The sequence below is a fragment of the Topomyia yanbarensis genome, chromosome 3 (genome assembly GCF_030247195.1).
Source record: "Topomyia yanbarensis strain Yona2022 chromosome 3, ASM3024719v1, whole genome shotgun sequence".
NCBI lineage: Eukaryota > Metazoa > Arthropoda > Insecta > Diptera > Culicidae > Topomyia > Topomyia yanbarensis.
Window position 1 is genome coordinate 28,718,658 of NC_080672.1, and position 25,301 is coordinate 28,743,958.

The following is a 25,301-nucleotide window of genomic DNA, read 5'->3' on the forward strand; positions in this document are numbered from 1 at the left end:
AAAACATCGTAATTATAACTGACACACATCGCATATATTGCTAAAGTAATTCGTTTATAATGTTCCTTTGAATCGCAAATATGAGATTTTAAAGTCGCAATTTTTAACTTCTTTTAACAAAACCGGATTGACTAGCAGTCTTCGATAAAGTTGTAGACAATTAAATTATCTTTCTTATTTTCACTTATAGTGATAATACTATGCATACAGTGCCACCTAACGCCGAAAATGCGAGCTAGTGGGTTTTCTCCTTGTAAATTGTTCAAAAATCCCATACAAACTTCAGGCACGTTGGTCCGGTAGCTAGACTTGTCTGATTTGCTTAAAATTTGGTGCAAGTAGTCCTGGTCGGTCTACGAATCGACTCAGGGGAGAGCCGTGATGTTTAAAATGGAAATTCGTTCACGCTCCAATAGATTTTCAAATCCAAGTTTAATCCAGATTTTCAATTAGATCTTAATTTCAGCCAATCGTCGAAAATCCACCGAGAATGTTTAGTTTAATTTAATTTAGTTCGGTTAATGTAGATAGGGAGAAAACTCGGCGTTCACATAACTTGAATGAAATTTCCAGACTTCCCAAGAACATGGACAATTTTGTACCGGTGTACAAAATTTCGTGCACGCGCTCAACTTCAAACATGCTTCGTCCCGATGTACAAGTTCGCCCCGAACATCGAACTCCAGCGAATGATGTGCAAACTCTAATTCAAACATTCGTGTACGTACACCGGGTGTGTACACGAGAACGATTCGCACATGGCAAAACGAGTCAGCGCTAGTGACGATGAGAGTGAGAAAGAGAAAACTGGTGCCACGAACCGATGTGTACACACATCGTGTACGTACATGGGGTTCAGTTGTGAAGGCGAACATGTGCGCGTGTTTAGATACGAAATAGCGTGTTTGAGTTCGTACACGAAGTGTGGGTTTAATATGAGCACAGAACCAGAGCGAATATTGTGTACGGTGTGCATATGGGAAGACTGGAAATTTCATTAAGCTCTCTGTATCCTGCCGGGCGCCCAATAGATCACAAAAATACAAAGGCCTGCAGCAGCTGCCCCCATACGTACCGTATACGTTATGCACAGTTTCTACAAAAATTTAAGCACATCTACTACAGCGGAACAGAACGATGTTTATAGGTTCCTCGATAATAATTAGTGGCCTAAGTTCATGTTTCGGGAATTTCGTTTTTTTTGTCTACGCTAGATCGGCTCAAGCGATTTTAATTTATTTATAAACGAAACTAAAAACATTGAATTTATGTTCAAAACTATCCTAGCATTATACCATTTAGCTTTATGAGAGAAAATGCGCAGAACAATTAATGGTCGCAAATAAATCGTAAAAAAAATTCTGTTATTTTCATTCTCCGTTATATCTCAGAACAAGTTTTTTGCAGTTGGGCCGTTCTTGCACTGAGCCCTTCAATATACCTAGGCGTGATTTAATCGAAACCTTACTGTACTATGTTATCTCACCCAGTGGTGCAAATTTCCATTTTCAAATGCCAACTTTCAGTTCAATGGAACCCAGTCCCGATTCAAATTCAAAGCCTCCCTCAATCATTCACTTTCAAGTTGGCATGATTTTCATGCCTGAATCGTACGTCTTCATTTCAAATTGATGCTTTTTCATTGACCAACAAAAGCTGTCATCTGCTCTATAGAGGCCAGTTTAGGTTAAATGTTGACATGTTTTGCGTTTTTAAGCTTTCATGAACAGTAAAGAACATGTTCAGACTAGTTTCGGTCGAAAAACCTAGTCAATACCCCAGTAGAGAGATATTCACAGTGTCAATGAAATTGAAAATGAATGTAAAATGATTGAGCAGGTCGCTGTTTGAAACCAACATCAGCGAATTGAACATAGTAGGGCATGATTTGAGATTTGTTCCCCCTTCAAGTTCAAAACAACCTGTTGAAAATTTGCAACTCTGATCTCACCATTTGACGGCACAGGTATTGTTTGTCGCCTCTTACGATATGGGGAACAGAAATCCAGTGGATCTATTCTTTGCTGAAATAATGCGAGAGATTTCAACCACCAACGGATACCACACGGCTGTTCGATCCTCTTGATTTGATCATCAATGTGGTAGCGTATCGTAATCTTAAATCTACCTTTCCAACTTGGCGACTAAATGTAATGGATATTTTTCATTAAATTAATCAACTAGACGAGTTGGATGACGTGGTGGATACTTTTTCTAAAATACTAAAACGAAAAAATTTTAAATTAAATTGTCCCCGCTACCTCTTTAGTTTTTATCTTTTGCTACTCTTAAACCTAACTCACTTGTAAAAGTCAGTCAACAGTTAGTTGAAACATCATGAATAAAAAGAATGAATAAAAAATATCAAAGGGATTACACCCAGGTTTTGTTTACGCGGGGGATACGTACCGCGTAAAAAAAATCCGCGTTAATTGGAAAATCCGCGTAAAAAACCGCGTTAATTGAAAAATCCGCATTAATTGGAAAATCCGCATAAAAAACCGCGTTAATTGGAAAATCCGCGTAAAAAACCGCGTTAATTCGAAATTCGCATAAAAAACGCTCAGCAAAAGACTTAGAATATTTTTGGAAGCTTTTTTTGCGCGGATCTCGCAATTAACACGGTTTTTGCAAAAATATTCTAATTCCTTTTGAATGCAAAAGACTTAGATTTTCGGAAAGATGGAAGAAACGGGTCTGGAAGACTCCTTATGACCCACACCCCAACAATATGGGTATTCTCGGAATGGTATTGAAGAGTAGGTGCCAAAAATTGATTTTTGACGCCATTTTGAAATCAAAGATGGCGACTTCTGGTTTAGCGAAATTTGCTATAACTCAATCAACATGGGTATTTTTGGAATGGTTTTGAAGAGTAGGTGCCAGAAATTGATCTTTGACGCCATTTTGAAAACAAAGATGTCGACTTCTTGTTTAGCGAAATTCGCTGTAACCCAATCAATATAGGTATTTTCGGAATGGTCTTGACGACTAGGTGTCAGAAATAAATAAATCTGCACCTTCCCCGTAAGGTTTTCCATGAAAATTGATTTTTGGTGCCATTTTCAAATCCCAAATGGCGACTTCCGGCTTAGCGAGATTCTCTACGACTCAATCAACATGAATATTTTCGGAATGGTTTTGACGAGTAGCAGACAAACGGTTGGCGTCATTTTAAAATTCTAGAAGGCGACTTCCGGTTTACCGAAATTCCCGCATGAAAAATTTGGGCAATCATCTAAATCATCCTCAAATGTAAGATCTAATCATAAACCAGCAAAATGCAAAATATTTTTATGTGTTCATCCAGGAAAGTGCGGTGAGAATGGAAGAAAGTGAAGAAAGAGACGTATGTGGTGTGAGTTGGGGGTTCAAATTTATTCAAATTAAACATATTGCTTAAATTTAAGTAAATTCAACTGTTTAATTAAAACTATTTGTACTACAACTTCAACTTCTAAAAATACCAATATTGATTGGGTTATAGCGAATTTCGCTAAACCGGAAGTTTCAAAATGGCGCCAATCATAAAAAGGTACCCACTCTTTAAGACCATTCCGACAATACCCATATTGCATGGGTTGTAGGGAATTTCCGCTAAACCGGATGTCGCCATCTTGGATTTAAAAATGGCGTCAAACATAAATTTCTAGCACCTACTTGTCAATACCATTCTGAAAATACCCATATTAAATGGGTTATAGCGAATTTCGCTAAACCGGAAGTCGCCATTTTTTATTTCAAAATGGCGTCAAAAATCAATTTCTGGTACCTACTCTTCCAGACCATTCCGAAAATAACCATATTGTTGGGGTGCGGGCCATAAGGAATCTTCCATCTTTCCGAAAATCTTCTAAGTCTTTTGCATTCAAAAGGACTTAGAATATTTTTTGCAAAAACCGTGTTAATTGCGAAATCCGGGCAAAATAAAAACTGCCAAAATTCTTCTAAGTTCTTTGCATTTAAAAGGACTTAGAAATTTTTTTTCAGAAAAATATCTAAGTCTTTTGCATTCAAAAGGACTTATTTTTGCAAAAACCGCGTTAATTGGAAAATCCGCGTAAAAAACTGCGTAAAAAAACCTGGGTGTACAATGAAATTCAAAAACATTAATTATTATTACAACGTTATTTAGTTTGTAACATGTTATGGAAAAGAAAAAATCTCCTGCGTAAAAGAGATACGCGGGAAAATAAGGAAACTCTCAAACGGAATATCAAAATATATTCATACTCATCGTTTCAGCGATTGTCGCAAGAAAAAAATGAATGTTATGTTAATAGCGTCACCATGCGATTTAATTCCAATTTTTATAATAAGACACGAAAACTTTTTGAATACTCCATCACTTGGTAAAACATCAGATTGCGCCATCTTTTACCATTGTACAGATAGGCATTGTACCTTAGTTTTGCTAACTGGCGACTGAATTTTGGATTTTCGAAATGCGAAAAGAAAGTTTTTAGTACTCTATAACTTCGTAGAACATCAAACTGCCCTATCTTTTATCGTTGTACGGATAGAAGAATTTCTTTTGAATTGCTTGGCTGAAAGTCCATTTATTTCTCTATAACTTTGCGGAATATTAATACTTTCTATCAATGCGTTGTTTCAGAGATATTTGAGTTCTTCCTGTCTTACAGGATTCGACGATTTTTTTCAGCATATCTCCTTCCTAGGTCCGTGTTCGGAAGTTTACAGCATTTACAGTTAGTTTTGTGAATTACGAGTGTTTCTCCATACATTTTGGTCAAAAATCCCATACACACTTTAAGCTCCTTGGGGAAGGGGTTAGGGATAACCGATTTCGCTCAAATTTGGACAGTGTCATTTTTTCATGATTAGGAACGACACCATGGGTGGTGTGTAGGATGCGAGATTTTTTTTCGTAGAAATTATTGTCACCCTATTGCAGTTTTCATCTTTGAAAGTTACCATTTTTGTACTAGCATCAGCATGTTAACCGTCGTACCTCTACTAGAAAACCTAACTGTGGTTCACTCCCAACTATTTCACGATGTCCTTTCCGAGTCAAGTTTGTGATCTACACACGCTTGCAAATAAGGCGAATGCTTGTTCAAAGTTAATTGTAGCTCTCCCCACATTCATCAGTGATATGAATACTGTTGATAGTTTAACGATCCGTCCACTCCAAAACAGCGCCGTACTAGGTATGTTAATTGGTGCTTACGGTTTACCATTGCACATATTCCCATATAGTAACGTTAGTTCAATTTTGTAATAGACAAGGCTGTATGTCATCTTCGAAAAAAAATCTAAACCCAACTATCGAGTTTTACGTTTTATTAATACATCAGCGAACGGGTTTCCTAGAAAAACGGAACCAACGAAAAGGCCGCCCAAAAATCTCTCTAAAACGGTACTATTCTACGAAGTAAGAGTCGAAAATTTGGTAACGGTAACATACTATTTTAGACCATATTCGTATTTGTAAACTACACTCCGAAGGATTATTTCTATCATGGATTTTCCGTAGAGGATAAACATGCAGTCATAAATATTCCCAACTATCAATATTATTATCAATGAGTTCTGGAGAAATCAATTCCTAGTCTTATTGATAGATAGTATCACTACTACTGTTATTGGTTCGATAGCATCACGAATGTCAACTGATTCTATTTTGGCACTCACCTTCTCGAACCAGTTAGTAAACTTCATCTCGATAGGTACGGAAAAATTTAATCACAATATCCGGCAGATTCGGTGCGCGGCAGATATACCGATGCCCATAATGGCTGCTCTTCTCAAACCGATGAAATTCGATTGGACCCCACGATTTCCCACGTGTGTCAAGTGCGACACGGTAGAGCTGTACGCAAAAAATAGCCGTGAGAAATGTGTCGTTGAAAAACGAATACTTCCTACCTTATAACCTAATTTGAATGGAACCACGTGATCATCCTCGGCATGCAATATCAGCACCGGTTGTCTGAACTCGGAAATGTGCTGATCCGACTCGAACCTCAGCTGGTTAGCATACATCGGACTGGAGATCATAAAGTCAAACCATGGAAGATGACGATAGAGCTGAAATTTACCATTACTCGTTATGGAGTACTAACACATGAGTAAAAGAGAACACACAGCTTACCTTGGAAAATGGATGAGAATAAATTTCCTCCCGGATGTTGTTAAATGGGCTCTCCAGGACTAGTGCCCTCGGCCCAGGCAAGCTCATATCAGTCAGCAGCGAGAGCAAATGTGTCGCCACACCCGTACCCAGTGAATGACCCCACAGATACACCGGGTTGGTACTAATGCTAGTAATATACTGATAAACGGCGAGCGCATCGTACACGACGCCTCGCTCGGTTGGGGAAATATTTGCCGAATCACCGTACCCGCGGTAGTCCAGCGTTATCACATGGTAGTTAAGGCTTCGTAGCAGTTTGTACAAATCGACCCGATGTGAGGCACCCCGGGAAGCAGTGTTTCCGTGCAAGTACAGCACTATATCGTTGGTGGTTGCCTTTAGTGCTTGCTCGAACAGGGCCTTTTGTGTAGTTTCATCCGTCAGATCCAGATTGTCTCGGCGGAGGATATTTTCAATCTCTCGGTATTTGGAAGTGTCCTTATTGGAAAGGGGATCAATGCTGGCTCTTACCACTTCCGGGGCCGTCATGTTGGATAGAGTAAGCTGAAAGATTTGTATTTATTACATCAGTTAGGTATTTATTATTATTAGTTAATTAAATTTTTGTATAAGAATATATTTCGTGAGGAAGTATTATGAAGTTTTTGTGTACAAGATATAGACTGTGGAACCTCACGGTCTTAACTTCAGAATGATTTGACTACGTAGGATTCTATTTCTATGACTACCTCCGTGGTTTCAACGCGAAAGTGGAAGCCATCAAGGCTACTCTAGAAGTACTCTAGAAAGAAGTACATGCTTGCGGAGAGTTTGAGATAAAGAATTGGCAATCGGTCTCACGAGCCCTTCTGCGACCGATCGGTGAACCTAATCAACCACAAGCCAGGGTCATAAGCATCGAAGCGGAGAGCGAAGCGTAAAGAATATTACATCAACTTTGGCTACCGAAAGAAGTCATGGATTTTCCAATAATAGCCCCCTACCAGTCTCTCGTTACACTGCACAGGTGCGTCATCTCTCTTATATCTTCTTGGACTACTTCGGACCCATTCAGGTCAAACGTCCATTCACTGTCTACGGAATCCCGTTCGTCATTTTTGTTACACAACGTGGATCACCAACAGAAATTAGCTTTGACAACGAACCATTTTTTGGGGAGCCAACACGGAACTAAGAGAAGAAATCGAAGTGATAAAAAAGCAGATGGAGGAGAGTTTCACTAATTCGACCACAAAGTGGGTTTTCCTTCCACTATCCGCTCCCCTTTTCGGTGATTGCTGGAAGCATCTAGTTCAACGTCTTGCAGGTCGATTGCATCGAATTGTCTGTTATACAACTCCCAGTCTGGGTACATTTGCGTTAGGATTTTCTTTACCAGTTTTAGCAACAATACAAACATGAAACATAGGCTTGGGGGCACGATAGGTCAGTCGTCAGAGGGCAGGTTATGACAGAAAAATTGTGCATAATTTCGTATAAATAATGCAACTGAATCTGTTCAAGATAGCGGCAGTGTTCGATCAGCCTCTAAACAATTCAAGGTTTCGCTCGAAACATTAGGCGCTCATGTGAAAGAAAAGTGCTCGTCATCAATGAAAGCGGGTTAGATATTTTGCGTGAGCTAACAATATAATAATTTAAGGTGTCGTTGATGTAGATAATCGAAAAAACATAATCGAAAAAAAGAAGAAAAAGGAATCCAAAAAACTGCTCCGAAGCGCAAATACGGTCGTTCCACAACTGAACAACCACGTGAGCCGGAATGCACAACTTCCATTCCACATTCTGGCGACGACGAGGACACCGAAAAAGTCATTCGCATCTATAAAACCAGATGCACCTGGTTTTTCAACATTTCCTTCCGCCGTTTCATAATGTTTCACATCATTTGCCACTTCTTTATTTTCTTACTTGACTGAAGTAAATGGATGGCATTTATTTTTTTGCGTTAACTTTTAAATAATCTGCAGTATTCATACTCTTCAAATAAAAGTTGAATACCTGATTTTTAACCTCAAATAGTGACCTATCGAACCCCAAGAGTTAAAAAAACATCCAAAAAAGCAACTTCGCCTTATTGGATTTAGTGCTTGTTTATCAAAATTAGTGCAAAACTACCACACGAGCTCGCCAAAAACTGAGGGTGGTGGCTATTGGGTTTAATACATCCTTGGCCTGACGGACGAAGCTATGGCGCCTTGAACACAGGCAACGCAGATCCAAGGCCATCATTGAAATGATAAGTTCTGAGTTTAAGATGTACTTCCCACGCTTGCCAGACGAATACCTGTAATTATTGCGTGTGACTTTGAATGTGTATGCCTAATTGTGAGTCCTACTGTGGTGGTGTGTGCGTGGAATGTGTGAGTTTTAGCGTTAGAGTCCAGGGGTACATACCAGTCTGCGTTGGCGTGGGTGCTCACTAATTGCGTAATAGTGTGTGGATGTTGTTTCGAGAGTTGTTTTACTGGAGCTCTAGAGCTAGGGTCTCGGAAGGGCTACCCGTCAGAATAACTCACTACAATTGCAGACGAGATCAATTGCTGCGGGTTGTGATTCTAAACATTTTTTATACGGTACTGATATGTGCGGGCACAGGGACGTCCCGATCGCGTGCATCATCGTGAGGGGCTCGAGCGTTTATCCGTATTCGATCGCGTGGGCGTTTGTATGTTGCGTATGCTAGCGTGTATGTAACTTCGCATGTATAAATTCGGTTTTATAAACCGTGTTTCCATTCGGGTGTGTTCTTAGATGATCGCGCGCGGACCGTGAATTTGATACTTAATTTTTGGTGTACGACTCAGATGCCAGAAGAGAGTGCGTTCTTACATATCACTTTTGCGTTTTTCGAGATTTTGGACATCTTGATGCTTGGACGACCGTATTTGCATGTATGGTAGCGTATTCGATATGTATATCGCGTGTGATGGTGGACCTATGTATGTCGCGTGTGACGGTGTGTATGCAGCTTCGCGTGTATAACTTCGGTTCTATAGTCGTGCGGCCGTGGGGTAGAGACTTCCGGACATGATCGACCCGTGACCGCGCGAATACATAGTACAGTCCAAATTCAGGAGAGTCCCAAGTCAGGGCTCGTCGCCAAGCCAGGGTGTCTCCAGGGAGAACTTGGCCCTAAATCCACATTGTACATTATTTCGACCATGGTATAAGTAGGTAACAAACCCGATCAGAAATTAATATCAAAAATTATATCAAAATAAGATATTATATCATGGAAAAATATATAAATATCACCTTTTACGTACCTTGTGAGGCTTACATTTGTGCTCACCCCTATCATACCATGTGAGGCTGACTTGGATGCTCACTAGGGTGGGACAAAAATTAGATTCCAGCTCCATTTGGGTCCTAGAACAACTGTGGAAATTCTTAGCTCGATCGGTGAAACTATATTTTTGCGCCCACTGTTTAACGTTTACATGGGATTTTGTATGGGAAAAAGAACTTTTACAAAATAATTTCTCCAGAAGTCGCCCATTACTTCTTAAAAATAAATCGTTACGTGGCTTTTATAGGAAATTTAACAAAGAAACAAAGTCTCGAAAACCACGAAACGATCTGACGCTTGAGAAAAAAGTTATTAAGCAGAAACCGATTGATGCTCTGACGATTGATAAAATATTCATTTTTTCTAGCACCACTGCTGTTGGTTGTCCAATTATACGTAATTTTGTTTTAATTCTCTCTTAATGTGTCTAAATCGTTTATTTATAGTATTTGGCCACTTCGAAAGGTTTTGAGGGATAAATTGAGGCTTCTTTTGTTCATAATAAGAGAAAGTTAAAATTTTTGTATATAGTTAGATCGTCAAAAGCAGTGATGCTATATAAAGTGAAATTTTCATCAATCTTCAGGGCATCAATCGGTTTTTGCTTAATAACTTTTTCCACAAGTATCAGATCGTTTTGCAGTCTTCTAGACTTTGTTTCCTTGACAAATTTCCTATAAAAATCAGACATCTACTTATTTTTAGGAGATAACGGGCGACTCTTGGAAGAATTAATTTGCAAAAGACAATTTCCCCATAAGAAATCCCATGTAAACTTTAAACAGTGGGCGCAAAAATATAGTTTCACCTATCGAGCTAAAAATTTGCAGAGTAGTTCTGGGAGCTTAATGGAACCCAAAAAGTTACTCGGAGCCTAATTTTATTTTTTTCATATAACCATGTCCCACTCTAATGCTCACTCTTCACTCCTCTGCCACGCCACGAGGTATCAATAGCAAAGTCCCAACATAGGGGAGAGAGGGTAACAATGAAACACATTTTTTCTACAATTTAATTTTGATGATAATACATGTTATTTGTGTAATCAAAAGTGATACATAGTGCCACTATGTTGTTAACTAATACATATATTTTTTTCAGCTGGTAAAATTCACGGGAAATAACATTTTTTGGATAATAAACAGTTGGTGGTAAAATGTATCAGTGTGCCCCATGGGTAGGAACTATGAAACACGATGTCGTCTATAGTGAAATATTCTACTTATAAATTTTATTCTTTTGTTTTGACGAAGAATGATCCTAACGCTTTGAATTAAAGTTATATTGAGGCGAAAATCGTTTGTTTACGAAAGAATCCACTATATTATCGCGTAACATCGAACCACCATATATGCATATTAGCTGCAATCCTGAAATAAGAGACAATTTCTACAAAATTTGGCCAAATTTACTAATTTTGCACTATATGAGTAGTATTTAGTGTGGAAAATCGGAACCCATTGACATTTTGAGATAGACCACAAAAACAAACAAAAATCACTGTTCCCCATACGCCATCATTTCACAGTTACCCAATGGGTCTATTCATGAAAATTGTGAAATCACACAGAACCATGAGTAGTTACCAAAAAACTTTGTTCGCGGCAAATGTTGAGCATAAAATTTGCTATAAATAGCAATAGACTAAACATTTATTCAATGAATGGTAATTCATAAAGATGGAATAATGTTTATCATTGCAAATTTACTCTGGCTATCACAAAACAAACAAATATCCATTAAAAGAGATAGAGTTATCAGATCTCTTCCAAAATATAGCAACACGTGTAAAGAATTAGAAATTGTGAAATATGAGGGAATTAGACGATTCCGATCATGCATTGTGATTTTATTGCGAATGTTTCATAGTTCCTGCTGATCCACTGTTACCCTCTCTCCCCTACTACGTTACGACCCTCCCGTCTTGGCATGAGGCAGATATATACTCACTCTTCTGCCTTGCTTCGGAATGACTGGGTTTACCACTTACGCGGTTGCCAGTCGCTGCGCCAAACCTGCCTCATCATGAACAGACCATTCACTCACTTTTTTGCGCTCGGCCCTTTCCGCTCCAACTAACCAATCACTAATTAGTCGTGCCCGTCGTCTGCGCTCGGTGCGCCAGATTCTCTGAAGCCTGCAGGCAATCTGAGTGGTTGCGGTCGATACTGCGTTCCACTTCTCCACCGCTTGACACATCCGCTGAATAAGGGTATCAGGGGTTGTGTCCCAGCCACAGACGTCAAGCATTGCTCTCCTTTCGACGTCGAAGCGAGGACATACGAACAGTATGTGCTCGGCAGTTTCGTCAACACCTGCGCAGTGAGGGCAGACGGGGACCTCCGCGTGCCCGAACCTGTGGAGGTACTGTCGGAAGCAGCCATGGCCTGACAGGAATTGTGTCAGATGGAAGTGAACTTCCCCATGGATGGAAGTCAAATGGAAGTGAAATTCCCCACCCAGCTCGATATGCTAGGTATCAGCTGGTGGGTACACCTACCTTTCGAGGAATTATCCCACTCACGCCGCCATTTCGCAACCGAAGCCACCATGTTGCGCTCGCGGAATCCTCTAATGCCACGCAGCTCAAAGCACTCCTCATCTTCCCGGATGACCAGCCCGACTGGCATCATGCTCGGTATCACGCAGGATGCATCGTGTGATACCGTGCGGTAGGCAGATATCACTCTGAGGCACATCACGCGGTAGGTGCTCTCCAGTTTCTGCAGGTAACTGGTTACCCTCAGTGCTCTTGACCAAGATGGGCCTCCGTACCTGAGGATAGATACGGCAACGCCTGCCAATAGCCTACGTCTACTGGCGCACACCTTTGAGCTGTTGGACATCATCCTCGATAATGCCGCAACAGCAGTCGAAGGTCAGTTTGTCGTCTATGATGACTCTGAGAGACTTCAGACTCCGCTGTGAAGTGATGGCGACTTCTCCCACCTGGATAACTGCATGTTGTGCCGAATTGCGGTTGTTGACGATAACCACCTCCATCCTATGTTGAGCGAGCTCCAGGCCTCTCGCGCTCATCCATTCCGCCACAGTGTTGATCGCAGTGTTCTGCGGTCAGTTCTAGCTCGGGGATTGACTCCCCGTAGACCTCCAAGGTTACGTCGACGATTTTGACCCCAGGAAGGAACTTTAGTCTCAGAACCCCGTCATACACGAGGTTCCATCATACCGGGCCTAGGATTGAGCCCTGCGGGACTCCGGCGGTAATAGGAACCCTTTACTGACCGGCATCGGTCTCATATAGCAGTACGCGGTTCTGGAAGTAACTTTCCAGGATCCGGTACAGACCCACCGGTAGGCTAAGCCGGTGTAACGAGAGCGCGATGGCAATCTAGCTTGCGCTGTTCAATGCGTTCTTCACGTCAAGTGTCACTAACGCACAGTATCGAATGCCTCGCCTTTTCCGTTGGATCGCTATCTCGGCAGTCTTTATCACTGAGTTGATAGTGTCCACCGCGGACTTACCCTTTCGAAAACCAAACTGATTGCTTGACAGGCCGTCCGTGCCTACTGAGTACGGAGTTAGCCTGTTCAGGATGATCCTCTCCAGCAATTTGCCGGTCGTGTCGATCAGACATATTGGTCTGTACGCCGATGGGTCGCCTGGCGGCTTCCCGGGCTTCGGCAACAGCACCAATTTCTACCTTTTCCATCTATCGGGGAACTGGCCCTCGTCAAGGCATCTCTGCATAGCTAACCTGAATATGTTCGGGTTTGCTATGATCGCTGGCTTGAGAGCGCTGTTTGGAACTCCATCTGGCGCTGGAGCTTTGATCGTTGCTAGGGAATTAGCCACTGCGAGTAATTCTTCAATCGTCACCGGAGCCACCATTTCGGCCGCGCCCACAATGTCTTGCGGTGCAGGTGGCCAGAGGCTTGTGGCTCGAGACGGGAAGAGTACTTCAATTGGTTTGCTGCTTGTAGACGACGAAATGCGACCTGTATCGTGTCCGCAGATGAAGTTGGTTTTCAAAACACCTTTTGCTGGAGCCGCCATTTTGGACGCCATTTTTGACACCTTACACTCAAAAAATTTTATTCTATGGATGAAACCTTAATAAAGATTTTGCAGAATAGCGCACATGTCTAAGTCATTTTACTTCTTCAAAAAATTGTCAAGCATTGGGTACTTTTTGCACAATTATATAAGAAATTTGATCACAATGTAGCTTAACTAAAAAGAAAATAATTGTATCCCAAGTTTCTATGTGATATCATCACTGTAATACTGCTTTGGTGGAAAAGACCTGGACCACATCAAGGTACAGTATCATGCCGAGGGTTATTTTTTTATCGAGAAATTAAAATAAAAGATACAAACCCCATATAAAAAAGTAAGCCATTTTTTGAAATATTAAAAAAAAATTCTAAGCATTGCGAACGAAGATCCTACCGATTCCAATTGAATTTATATTGAGGCGAAAATCGTTTGTTTACGAAAGAAATCACTATATCATCACATAACATCGGATCGCCATATATGCATATAAGCTATGATGCTGTAAGAAGAGATAATTTCTAAAAAATTGCCCTAAAAATTTACTGTGGAAGATCGAAACCCATTCACATTTTAAGGTAGATCACAAAAACCAAAAATTCGTACTGTACCCCATACGTCACCGTTTCACACAGTGAAATTGCACAGAACTATGGCAAGTTAGCAAAAAACTTTCTTCACAGCAATTGTGTAGCATAAAATTTGCTGTAAACAGCAATGCACCAAAAATTTAAAATTTGATTTTCATGATGATTGCGAAAAAATGCAATTGCATCAGTTGAGCCTTAAACAACATTTTCTTCTAAATTGTTTTATTCCAAACCAAATATTCTGGGATACTTCCAGTTGAAAGCATACTGTATTGAATGGACAGGGCACTTATTTGTTCATGGGCGAAAAAAATTCGTGTCAGCTCATACGAAAATACAACTTTTACTATTCGTAAAAAAAAAAAAAATCATGCAGTTCACGAGTTATCAATGATTGAAAAAATTTTGATTTTATAAACTTGAAATCATAATCTAAAAAAAGCATATCTCCAAAAAACGTGTTGATTATTTTGGCGAAAGAGCGACAGAAATTGGTATCGCAGTAGTTTAAAAATTAGTTATCTTATATTGAGAAACTAAATTCTGGATTTGGGAAATACATAAACTAACGTGACTTTCAATAATTAAGTAATAAAACTTTTCGCACAAAACCAAACTAATAATGAAGACTTGACATAATTCAGTTGCTAGCCACGTTAATGGAAAAGGCTACGCACGCCTAGGGATACTAAAAATCAAATGTGCTGTAGGCACTGTACTACTAAAACGTACTCGACGAAGAGTTACGAATTTATTCCACGTATTGTCATTTTCCGATCACTGTGTACCGGTGTACTACCCATAATCCCATATCTGTCCTTCATTCTATCCACATAAGACGAACCTGCGATTATAGGCAGTGTAGCACATGTGAAAACAAAAATGTTACAAATGTTGTTGGGCTTCTAGGTAGCTTTGGGAACAAGACCATTTACTGCCACACACCCAAATCCAGAAGCAGTTTTTGTTTTACGCATACTAGGACCTTCCTATACAAGGACTTTAGGCAGAAAGAGCATTTACGCGTATGCCATGTGGAGAAAAACAAGTGCCTATTCGATGAAGTAGTAGTGGTCGTAAATCAAATTTCCTATAGATTTCTATCAGCTGCGTCAGCAATTTTAGTAGTAATCCACGTCGTACGATCCATCAAAAACCAAGATCGATTTGCATGCGCATTTTACGGGAACAAATTTTGAAATTTGAACGATTCCAATTGATTTGCTTTAAATTTTTGTTTGTTGAATCGAAATACGTAACACCGATTTACTATTTATGGTTGTTGTAATCTGCAACACTTCGTTCGTCGTTTTCAATAGCGAATTCTCAAAGTGCATTTAACACCGTATACCCCCGCCGCGACGAGGACATGTGAGTGCAACTGCACCAACTAGGCTACATATGTGATATGTATATATATATATATATAAATCAGTGCAGACACTTACCTCGTCAATCTGTAGCTCTTTGCCGAAACGCCGCACCAGATCGTTGGGGAGCACATGCCACACTGCAAGGTCCACATCGAGGTCTTCCTCCTGATCGCGATAATTGATGTAAAAATTTCTCGTCGCATACAGCCCACTCTTCTCCGGTCGCTTTAGGTCCAAATTCGGCGGATAGGTGACTGTGGAAGACGAAACACAACTAATCAACCGAAACACGAGATTTTACCGAAAAAGTATTCTTACTGAAGGTGAGAAATAAAATTCCTTTCTGAAGCTCGAAGGAATATTTGAAGATCAACGGTAGCACTATGAAAATAATCACAAACACAAGGATGCATATTTTACATGTCGCGAGGCATATTCTGAAAAAAGAACAAACAAAAAAATACTACGATTACGTAAATTAGAAGAAAATACACTTTATTTTTACACTGACGTTTTTTGCATCGATATGTAGGACATCTCTGGTTAAGTATAAACACAGCAGTAGTCTGGATTGTTTGCTACACCAATCCCAAAACAATCTTGAGAGCACGAGATGAACAGTTACTGAACTTGACCCTTCTGTACAAGGGTCGAAGAGATGTCTAATCCCGATCTTGTCCGATAAATCGCGAAAATGCACCCTTTCTCACATCCACACACAGAGCCATACACGCACACACTGGTTTGGTCGCCGGTTGAGCATATATAGACAAGCTTTAAAATCTCACTGAAATCACGCTTAGCGTAGACGGTCGGTCTGCCTGCCAGGACAGCCAGTCGGTTAGTGGATCTCAAACGATCAGAAAACCAGTCCGCATGCAACGAAGTGCGAATATAAAATAGAAGTTTGTTTCCCAAAGAACGGGAGCCACCCTGCGCGAGAAATCCGATGCGCACGTTTGCTCTTGAAACGTGTGCGGTTTGTTTAGACGGTTATAATTTCTTCGGAAATGAATCAGTTGCATTTTTACTCTTCTTGTAAAAGGAAAGGTAGGAAGTACGGTAAACCAGACAACATATGCATTCTCGTTTTCGTTAACACTAATAAAAAAAGTTACAAAATAATCATATTCTATAATACCATAGTTATTAAAATATATTTTCTATGCATAATACTCGTTTGGATAGTGCTAGCGGCATATTTTTGCTAATGCTTCCAAAAATTAAATGGTTGCGAAAAATTTGGGAAAAATAACGGTGCGGGTGATTTCAAGCTTTCAAATATTAACGACAACAACAAACATCGATTAATAATGCTTTCCACATTGGTTTTTCGTCTACCACTGCTCAAATCAATCAGTATCAAATCAAGGCAATTTAAAATCAAATTATTTATCTCCGAAACACTCGTACTTCGAATTTTATAAATAACTTACAGCTTTGAAAAAGGTTTTCGTTTTAATTTCACTTTACTTTTAGTTGTCAGTGTAAATTTAAAACTGCTTTTAAATATTTGTATAGCGGAATACTGTTTTTTAAAGTAAGTCACTTGAAAATATTTCAAAAGATATATTGCTATAACTAATTCAAATTTAACCGAAATGCCACTTACACCAACAGTGCAGAGTTGCTAAGCTAGCAAGCCTTACTGTGGTGCATTCAAAATTGATCAACTTTAGCAAACAGTTTGAAATTATGCTGTCGATATTTCATATTATCTAGACTGAAATATTAAACCATTATGTGCATGTTGCACACAAATTTCACTTTTCGTGAACAAATTTCAATATTCCTAAGATAATTAGATAATATAAATTGCCTTATTCAATTAAATGGACGAAACTATCCAAATCTTTCCAAAATATCAAAGCTACACCCTCCGGAAGTCGCGCAAATGGCTCACTGAACGAACATCCGCTGGTGCCCAAAGACAATTTCGCTAGATTTTCAGAGCAGCGTGCACTTAGTGCACTAGCGCGACTGCCGGAAAGTTAACTCCGAACATTTATATAGTAGAACCGATTTTCACGGAATTGCACCGGATCAAGAAATAAAATTTAACGGGTGTTTAAAACATTTGAAATCAGTGTAGATGATTGCAAGGGAAATTACAAACTGATTAACTTGAGTAAACGCTTTGTTGTGGAAGTTTAACTACACTGTTTGAACCACCGAAATTAATGAATAAAAATTTAAAAAATCAATCCACTTATTGTTAATAATCGGGCGTTTTCTTATTATCATGGTAGTTTTAATGCTTAACTTTGACCATTTTGGAACTTTTAATGATTCATGCATTTAATAATCCATGCATGTCTGCTAACTAAGAACGTCTCAGTAATTCACGACTGCAGGATTTTCACAATAAAAATCTTTCGTGGAGCGGAATTTCGGGAGATCGACTTTAGAATTGCCATTTTGGGTTATTCATAGAATTTTTCACGACACCAAAACTATTTTTAAATATAGGCAAGAAACAAAAACGTGTCGGGTTGTTTTGTCCAAAAAATTACGTGAGCTCGCCTAAAGCAATGATTCTCAACCTGGGTTCCGCTAAGAAAAATGCATTTTCCGAGTGCATATTGAAATTTTAAGTCTTGTTTCCTAAAAAAACGGAAAAATGACATATTGAAAGCATACAAAATCTATGTTTATCCGTGAAAGTTTACAGCAACCCAGGATGATATCTAAGGGGTCCGTGGTACGAAAAAGGTTGAGAACCGCTGGCCTAAAGAGTAGTTACTTCAATAGTGTACTGTACTAGCTTTGAAATGTCTGCATAAATACATCTAGCTGAGTCAACTAGTATGATGAACACAACTCTCTTTAAATCCTATTTATAATTAGAAATACGAGAATAACAAAAAATCTAAGTCTACGTAGACATTAGCAAATACCCCCCCCCCCCCCCCTCCCCCTCGTAGAATTGGAGGCAATGAAAAAGCAGACTTGCTAGAAAGAAATAGATCATCTAAATTATTTCTAGGGCCTGAACCATTTTGTGGGGTCTTAGAATGCACCCTTAAAATGAAATTGAAGAAACCCTTAGATGTATGGACGACTGCCCCCAGTAAGGCAATACACTTTATACGTTCTATAATACCTTACTGGGACCATGCCTATAGTCAGCAAGTGGGAATCACTCAGATTAATAGTGATACAACACCCTGATGTGGCATACAATAAAAAGGGGCTTGCCACAATAGATCAAAATACTGGTCGCAGTGGAATATGTACCCAACAAAAACAAAAAAATAGAGAAAATAAACACTTACGATCCAGCATTAACAGCCTCTTATCTCGTTATTCAGGCACAAATATATTAAACATTGCACTGATACATACCTTTATTTTAGTTGGAGAACCTTTTTACGATTATTTCACTTTAAAAGTACTTGTCAAACACTAGGATAGGCCTAGTGTTACAATAGGAAATACGGGGGTTCACATTATTGCCGTGTTTTGTCCGATACACGATCAAAATAAACTTTTTGCATCCATCATACAGAAAAGAATCACCAGTGTGACCGAACCAAAACATGAACTTGAAAATATATTGTGATGCAATTTCAGGTACAAGTAATCAATTATTTCAAGTTATTCAACCAATTATTGATTGCAGAGATTTTATTTTCATCTGCACATACAATTCGCATCGGGACAAAGCAATGTGTCATGCGAAACTTGTCATGCCAGTTGTTAACCTTCACATGGTTATTTCCAGCGAGCGCGATTCTGGGCACTCTTCTATTAACAGCTGATGAGGTTCCTTCATGTGCGTGAGGTTTACGTTTGCTATGATCGGCTGAAAAAAGCAGAATGATTCGTTTTACAAACCACGCGTTGGCGTTCATGATTTGGATACCTAGTTAGACGCTCTCGTGTCCCTTCGAATCACGCAGAGGGTTACGGCAAGGTGATGGTCTCTCGTGTCTGTTATTCAACATCTCGCTGGAAGGTGTAATAAGAAGAGCAGGGATCGACACGAGTGGTACGATTTTCACAAAGTCCGTTCAGCTACTTGGCTTCGCCGATGACGTTGATATTATTGCACGAAACTTTGAGAAGATGGAGGAAGCCTACATCAGACTGAAAAGAGAAGCCAAGCGCGTCGGACTTGCCATCAACACGTCGAAGACAAAGTACATGATAGGAAGAGGTTCACGAGAAGAGAATGAGAACCGCCCGCTTCGAGTTTGCATCGGTGGCGACGAAATGGAGGTGGTTGAAGAGTTCGTATACTTGGGCTCACTGGTGACCGCCAACAATGATACCAGCAGAGAGATTCGTAGACGCATCGTGGCAGGAAATCGTGCTTACTTTGGCCTCCGCAAGACACCGGTCGAACAGAGTTCGCCGTCGCACGAAGTTGACCATCTACAAGACGCTGATTAGACCGGCAGTTCTCTACGGGCACGAGACCTGGACCATGCTCGTGGAGGACCAACGCGCACTTGGTGTCTTCGAACGGAAAGTGCTGCGTACCATCTACGGTGGAGTGCAGATGGAAGACGGCACATGGAGACGGCGAATGAACCATGAGTTGCATCAGCTGTTGGGGGAGCCGCCCATCTGTCATACCGCGAAAATCGGACGACTACGGTAGGCTAGGCACGTAGCCAGAATGTCGGACAATAGCCCGGTGAAAACGGTTCTCAATAGGGATCTTTAGGGGTGTGCGGGTTAAGGCATATTCTGATGCAGATTAGTACCGTGAGTTAATATCTCAGTCCTTTTTCAATTTCTTGGCCCGAAACTATTGAAAAAAAAAACATTTTTTAGTTTGTTTCCTTTTAGGACAATAACACATCCAAACCCATGCGACTTGCACGGCCCTATAGGTTGCCTTATCAGATCTACCATAGTTTGCAGATGAAACTTGGGATGGCAGGTTGCTAGCGGATTGACAAAGTACCAGATCATGCTGTGTGGGGTGCTGTCCCGGTTAACAATGAGGCGAACGAGATATTTGCAGATACGTCATTTAGTAGGACAACTGTCAGTTTGCTGGTTGAGTTTAATTTGGTTTTTTTAAATTTAAAAATCATAAAAGAATAATTAAGGTTTAAGAATGATATGAGTGTACTCGTAAGGACACCCGCTACCAATACATATGAAAAACTGGCACAATTTTTCCAAATTAAAGATCCCTATTACAATCCGACCGGTACAAGAAGACGTGGCGCGCAGCGAGCACGATGGATCGACCAGGTGGAAGACGATTTGCGGACCCTTCGCAGACTGCGTGGCTGGCGACGCGCGGCCATGGACCAAGTGGAATGGAGGAATCTTTTGTATACGGCACAGGCCACTTCGACCTTAATCTGTTAATAAATAAAAAAGACACATTACACTGATACTTTATTCTGAGAAAGGTTATAGGTAATATAGCTTTTTTTAAAGTTGTTCAAAAAATAGTTCGACCCTCTCCCTAATCGTGCCAAAATAGGCTCATCACCCTATATTTCGGGCATTTTTCTATAAGCAAAAATGAAATTATTCGAGATCCTATGAAAGGGGATTTAAAATCCTCATTATATACAAGTACAAGTACAAAATGTATTTTTTCCACAAAATGGCGGTTGTGTAACATCATAGACTCATCTAGCTGCATTGGTATTGAGCGGTTTTGACGTTTGAATTGGGAGGCAAACAAATCGTTTACATTGTGGTGACAAACAAGCCGCTTCTGGGTTTAAGGGGAGGATGGTAGTATAAAAATGCAAGATCTCAGTGTGCGTATTTTGAACGTCAGATATCTCAATTCCGCTGACCCGTTTTGCCTTTCTCATATAGAAAGGTTATGCAATCATTCTGAAAATCGTCAACCTATTCTCGGGCCGGAGGGTCGAGTGTCATGTACCTCTCGACTCAGTTAGCCGAGATCGGAAAAAGTCTGTATGTGTGTGTGTGTGTTTATTGTTTTAGGGAGCAGAAAAAGTTTTCAAAAAGCCCTGAGCAGAAGAAAATGTACTAAAACCAACATCTCAGAGAACTGGTTTAGGCTGCCATTCGTCCCGCCAAAACAATAGCTCTTGCCCAGATCCTGATTCGGTTCCTTTCTGTCATTCAGTAGCGCAACTCCCTTGTAGTACCATTCAGCACCACTTACTCGTCGAGCTCCCGACTTATTCGCGAACTACTCGATCTAGTTCCCGACGGTGGACCTAGCCTACTCCAACGGAGAATTCCCCGGCGAAAGAAGCTCTCCCGAAACCGAGCCAACAACCAGGTGTCGAGTACAGTTCGGAGATTCCGGTGTAGCAAGGCATACCACAACGACCCGCGACTGGTGCTGTCTCGTCGCTGTCTACTAGGTCTAGACCCCGGCGGTGAATCTAGCTTACACCGAGGGAGAGTTCCCCGACGAAAGAAGTTCTCCCGATCCAATTCGTCTTAGTTTTCGCAATATTTCTTTCGGGTCGACGGGTAGGACCGTGGACGGTCCAGTGATTCCAGGTTGAGCGTGGCGTCCGGCTCCTCGCCGACCCATACCCGGTGCATACTCCAGCGGAGAGTTTCCTGGCGGTGACAGCTCTCTCGAAACCGTTACTCGCTGTTGATTACGCCCTTTCCGCTGTTGAGTAGTTATGATCTGTGCCACCACTTTGTTGACTGCGTTCCAGGTGTTTACGCCGCTTGTCATTCTGTAGACGACATTATTCGGGCTGATGTCCGGCCCTCTCGTTTCGAGCATCTCTCTGCGTGTCGCTTCGAACCTCGGACATTCAAAGACCACATGCTCTCGTTCTCACACTCTGGACACAACGGTGATGTTGCGTGCCCGAACCGATGGAGATACCTCCTGAAACAGCTGTGGCCCAACAGGACCTGTGTCAGGTGGAAGTTCATCTCTCCATGCTTTCTATTGACCCACGCCGACAGGTTTGGGATGAGCCGGTAGGTCAACCTTCCTTTTTCTGTACTGTCCCATTCCTGCTGCCACATCGAATCGATTCTTACTAGCTTACTCGACATCCTCCGCTAGGGTGTTGCAGATGGGGATTATCCCAGCGATAACGCAACCTGCCTCCCACGATATTGTTCTGTAAGCACTCACGAGTCGTACGGCCATGAGCCGGAATGTCCTGTTCAGGTTTTCACGGTTCCACGAAAAACAATAACACTGTCTTGAGTTGAGCTATTTGCAGCTTGGCCCCGTTCATCCAACTCTCGATCACGTCTATTGTCTCCGTCATCGACACTTCTTAAACGTCGTCCGCGAAACCCACGATTTCAACTTTCCTGGGCAACTGCAGCGTTAAGATCCCATCGTACATATCGTTTCAAAGAGTTTGACCGAGAATGGAACCCTGAGGAACGCCCGCTATGACTCGTATTGACTTCTGCTCTTCGTTCGTCTTGTACAACAGTACTCTTCAGGATCTGGCGTAGATAGTCGGGAACCTTCATTCTGTGCAGCGTTGCAGTTATGGCTTCCCAGTTGGCGCTGTTTAATGCATTCTTCACATCTATCGTGACCAAAGCGCAATATTGATCTCCAAGTACCAGTATTTTCGGCTTGGGGCCAAACCATTGATGTAGAATAAATCAACCCTGGTTCTTAGTGGTCAGTAGGGATGTTTCACTAGACCTGTACACAGAGAATTGGCTACAAATTCTGCCGAAACAAAAAGTCAAGTTCCACAACGGAATGTAACACCAAGATTTTGTTTTACTTACATCGACATTATCAGCATTATTAATTGCCAATTAATATTTTCAAAATTCAACCAGCAATATGGTAACATCATTTGGAAAAAATATTTACAAAGTTCGCTCCTCCTAACAAATCAGATGATACTGAATAAGATTTTTGAAAAGTACCGCTCCGGGTTCCACAAACATCTACGCGGAATTGTTGGGACAAATACGTTTTTGTGTGGTATTCCCCGTCAAGTCAGCTAAATTGTATTACCAGACTAGTCCTTATGTTTTCGTTTAGACTGTGTTTACTTAATAAATCCCAATTTAAATAACATTTATAGCGGGAAATCCTGCGTTAATCCATCTACCAGTGAGATGAGACCTAATTAATATGCAAATAGTTTTTGCCTTTCTTATAAAAAAGGCTATGCAATCACTCTGAAAATCGAATTTTTAACTGAGACCCGGAGGGCCGAGATTCATATACCATTCGATTCAGTTCGTCGTGATCGATGTGTGTATCGTTTAAACTGACACAAGTTTCTCAGAGATGGCTAAACCAATTTACGCAAACTTGCAAATGGAAGGCTACCATAATCTGCTATTGAATTTTTAGTTGATCCGACTTCCGGTTCCGGAGCTACGGGTTCAAGAGTGCGGTCACACAGCAAATTTCCATATAAACTGGTAACACCATGATGATCGGAATGATGTAATATATATTGAAATGGGTACAACACTACTTGGATTTGCGGGTCTAGATCACAAATGATCAATCACAGTAGCATTGATTACATTGGCGACCTATGATGGTTCTTGATACCCCCAGAGAACTTGCCACGTTTTTAAGTTCATATCACGCCTATTTCCCAGCCAATTACTGACCGATTTTTACAAACTTGATTTTAAATGAAAGGTATAGTAATTCCATTGACTGTTATTTAATTTCATTCGGTTCTGCTTTTTGTTTCCGGAGTTACGGGTTGGATAGTAAGGTCACTCGTTACAATCGTAATACTTCGGAGACTCAAAATCTACTGGAATGGTCGCAAAAATACATCGATTCGCAGGTCTAGATCACTGATTGCCTAGCCAACATTCTTTAAAAATAGTGTTCACTATCGATAATTCCGGAAGTCCCGGTTTCCGGGCATATTCCACAATTAAGGTCACATCGGTTCTTCGATGATGGCTGAACCGATGTGACTTTAATTTAATTTAAGTCTCAAATGGAAGACACTCTAACAATTCTCTCCTTCATCACTCCAACCCCCCCCCCCCCCCCCCCTTGGACCACCATCACACCCGTATTCTTTTCAGCTACCCCGCATGCCGAAATAAGATAAAGGATTTCCCCCTTCACTGAACTGATGCTGATTAAGCTAATTATATATACTTTTTTGTTTAAAACACGTCAGCGTCGACTTTCGTGGTAGTCGTGGGATACGTGCTAAGTATAATAAGCATGTAATAGACATTTCCTCAATTATATTAAACATAATCAACTAATCAGTCAGAGTTTTTATAAAAATGAAAAAGGCACAATCGCACCACTAGGTGGATGAATACATACTGTTGCATGCAAGAGACGGCATGCGAGAAATAGTTACCTTTCAGTCTACTTTCTACTTCTGCCCAAGTCAGACGTACCAAGTGAACAAAAACTAGCAACCTCTCGATCCAGTGTGCATTGTCTCGAGAACAAAGGAAATTTATTCTTTCCATCATGAGTAAAGTTGACGAAAAATCTCTGCTCTGACCCAACGCAGCGGTCGTTGACTTTAAAATCTGTACAAAAAGATTGAGTTTTCGTGAAGTGGAATACCTGCTGAAGGTGAAGATGCAGCTTAAGCTCAAGGAGGTTATGTATCTACAGTATCATCATCTTCGTAATGTCGTACTCATATCATTCAACACGTTAGCACAAGCCGAACGTTTCGTTTTGCAGAACAACTTAAAGCACGTGGCATAAAGGGATAAAGCTGGAATTAAGATTCCCGTGTATATAGAAAAACACTATGTAGATGTAAAGTTACATGACCTATCACCACGTACCCCTCCTGATCTAATCGCAAAATACATGTCGCAATACGGCGAAGCAGAATCAGTTACACGTGATACGTGGAGAAATTTCTTCCCGGGTACACCTAACGGTGTTCTTGTGGTGAGGATGCGGATCGAAAAACCTATCCCCTCCCACTTGACTATAAAACTCAAAACCCACGAAGCTACTATTAATCAAACTACGTTATGCACCCATGAG

The 25,301-nt window shown here is 40.7% G+C and overlaps 1 protein-coding gene across 5 annotated transcripts in view; it reads right to left on the reverse strand.

Moving 5' to 3' along the window:
• Positions 1-5,287: 5,287 nt before the first annotated feature.
• LOC131687228 (lysophosphatidylserine lipase ABHD12) overlaps positions 5,288-25,301 on the reverse strand; it is a 28,779-nt gene continuing 8,765 nt past the window's right edge. For 4 of the 5 annotated variants that reach the window (XM_058971300.1, XM_058971299.1, XM_058971298.1 and 1 more), the window contains 5 exons: positions 15,710-15,828; positions 15,467-15,645; positions 6,116-6,661; positions 5,890-6,051; positions 5,288-5,833 (listed from right to left, as the gene is read on the reverse strand). In XM_058971300.1, the coding sequence (XP_058827283.1) occupies positions 5,669-5,833; positions 5,890-6,051; positions 6,116-6,661; positions 15,467-15,645; positions 15,710-15,828 (1,171 nt within the window). In that variant the 3' untranslated portion in view covers positions 5,288-5,668. Of the gene's footprint in view, positions 5,834-5,889; positions 6,052-6,115; positions 6,662-15,466; positions 15,646-15,709; positions 15,829-15,902; positions 16,158-25,301 lie in introns of those variants that run through there. The other variant, XM_058971301.1, reaches the window with a different exon arrangement.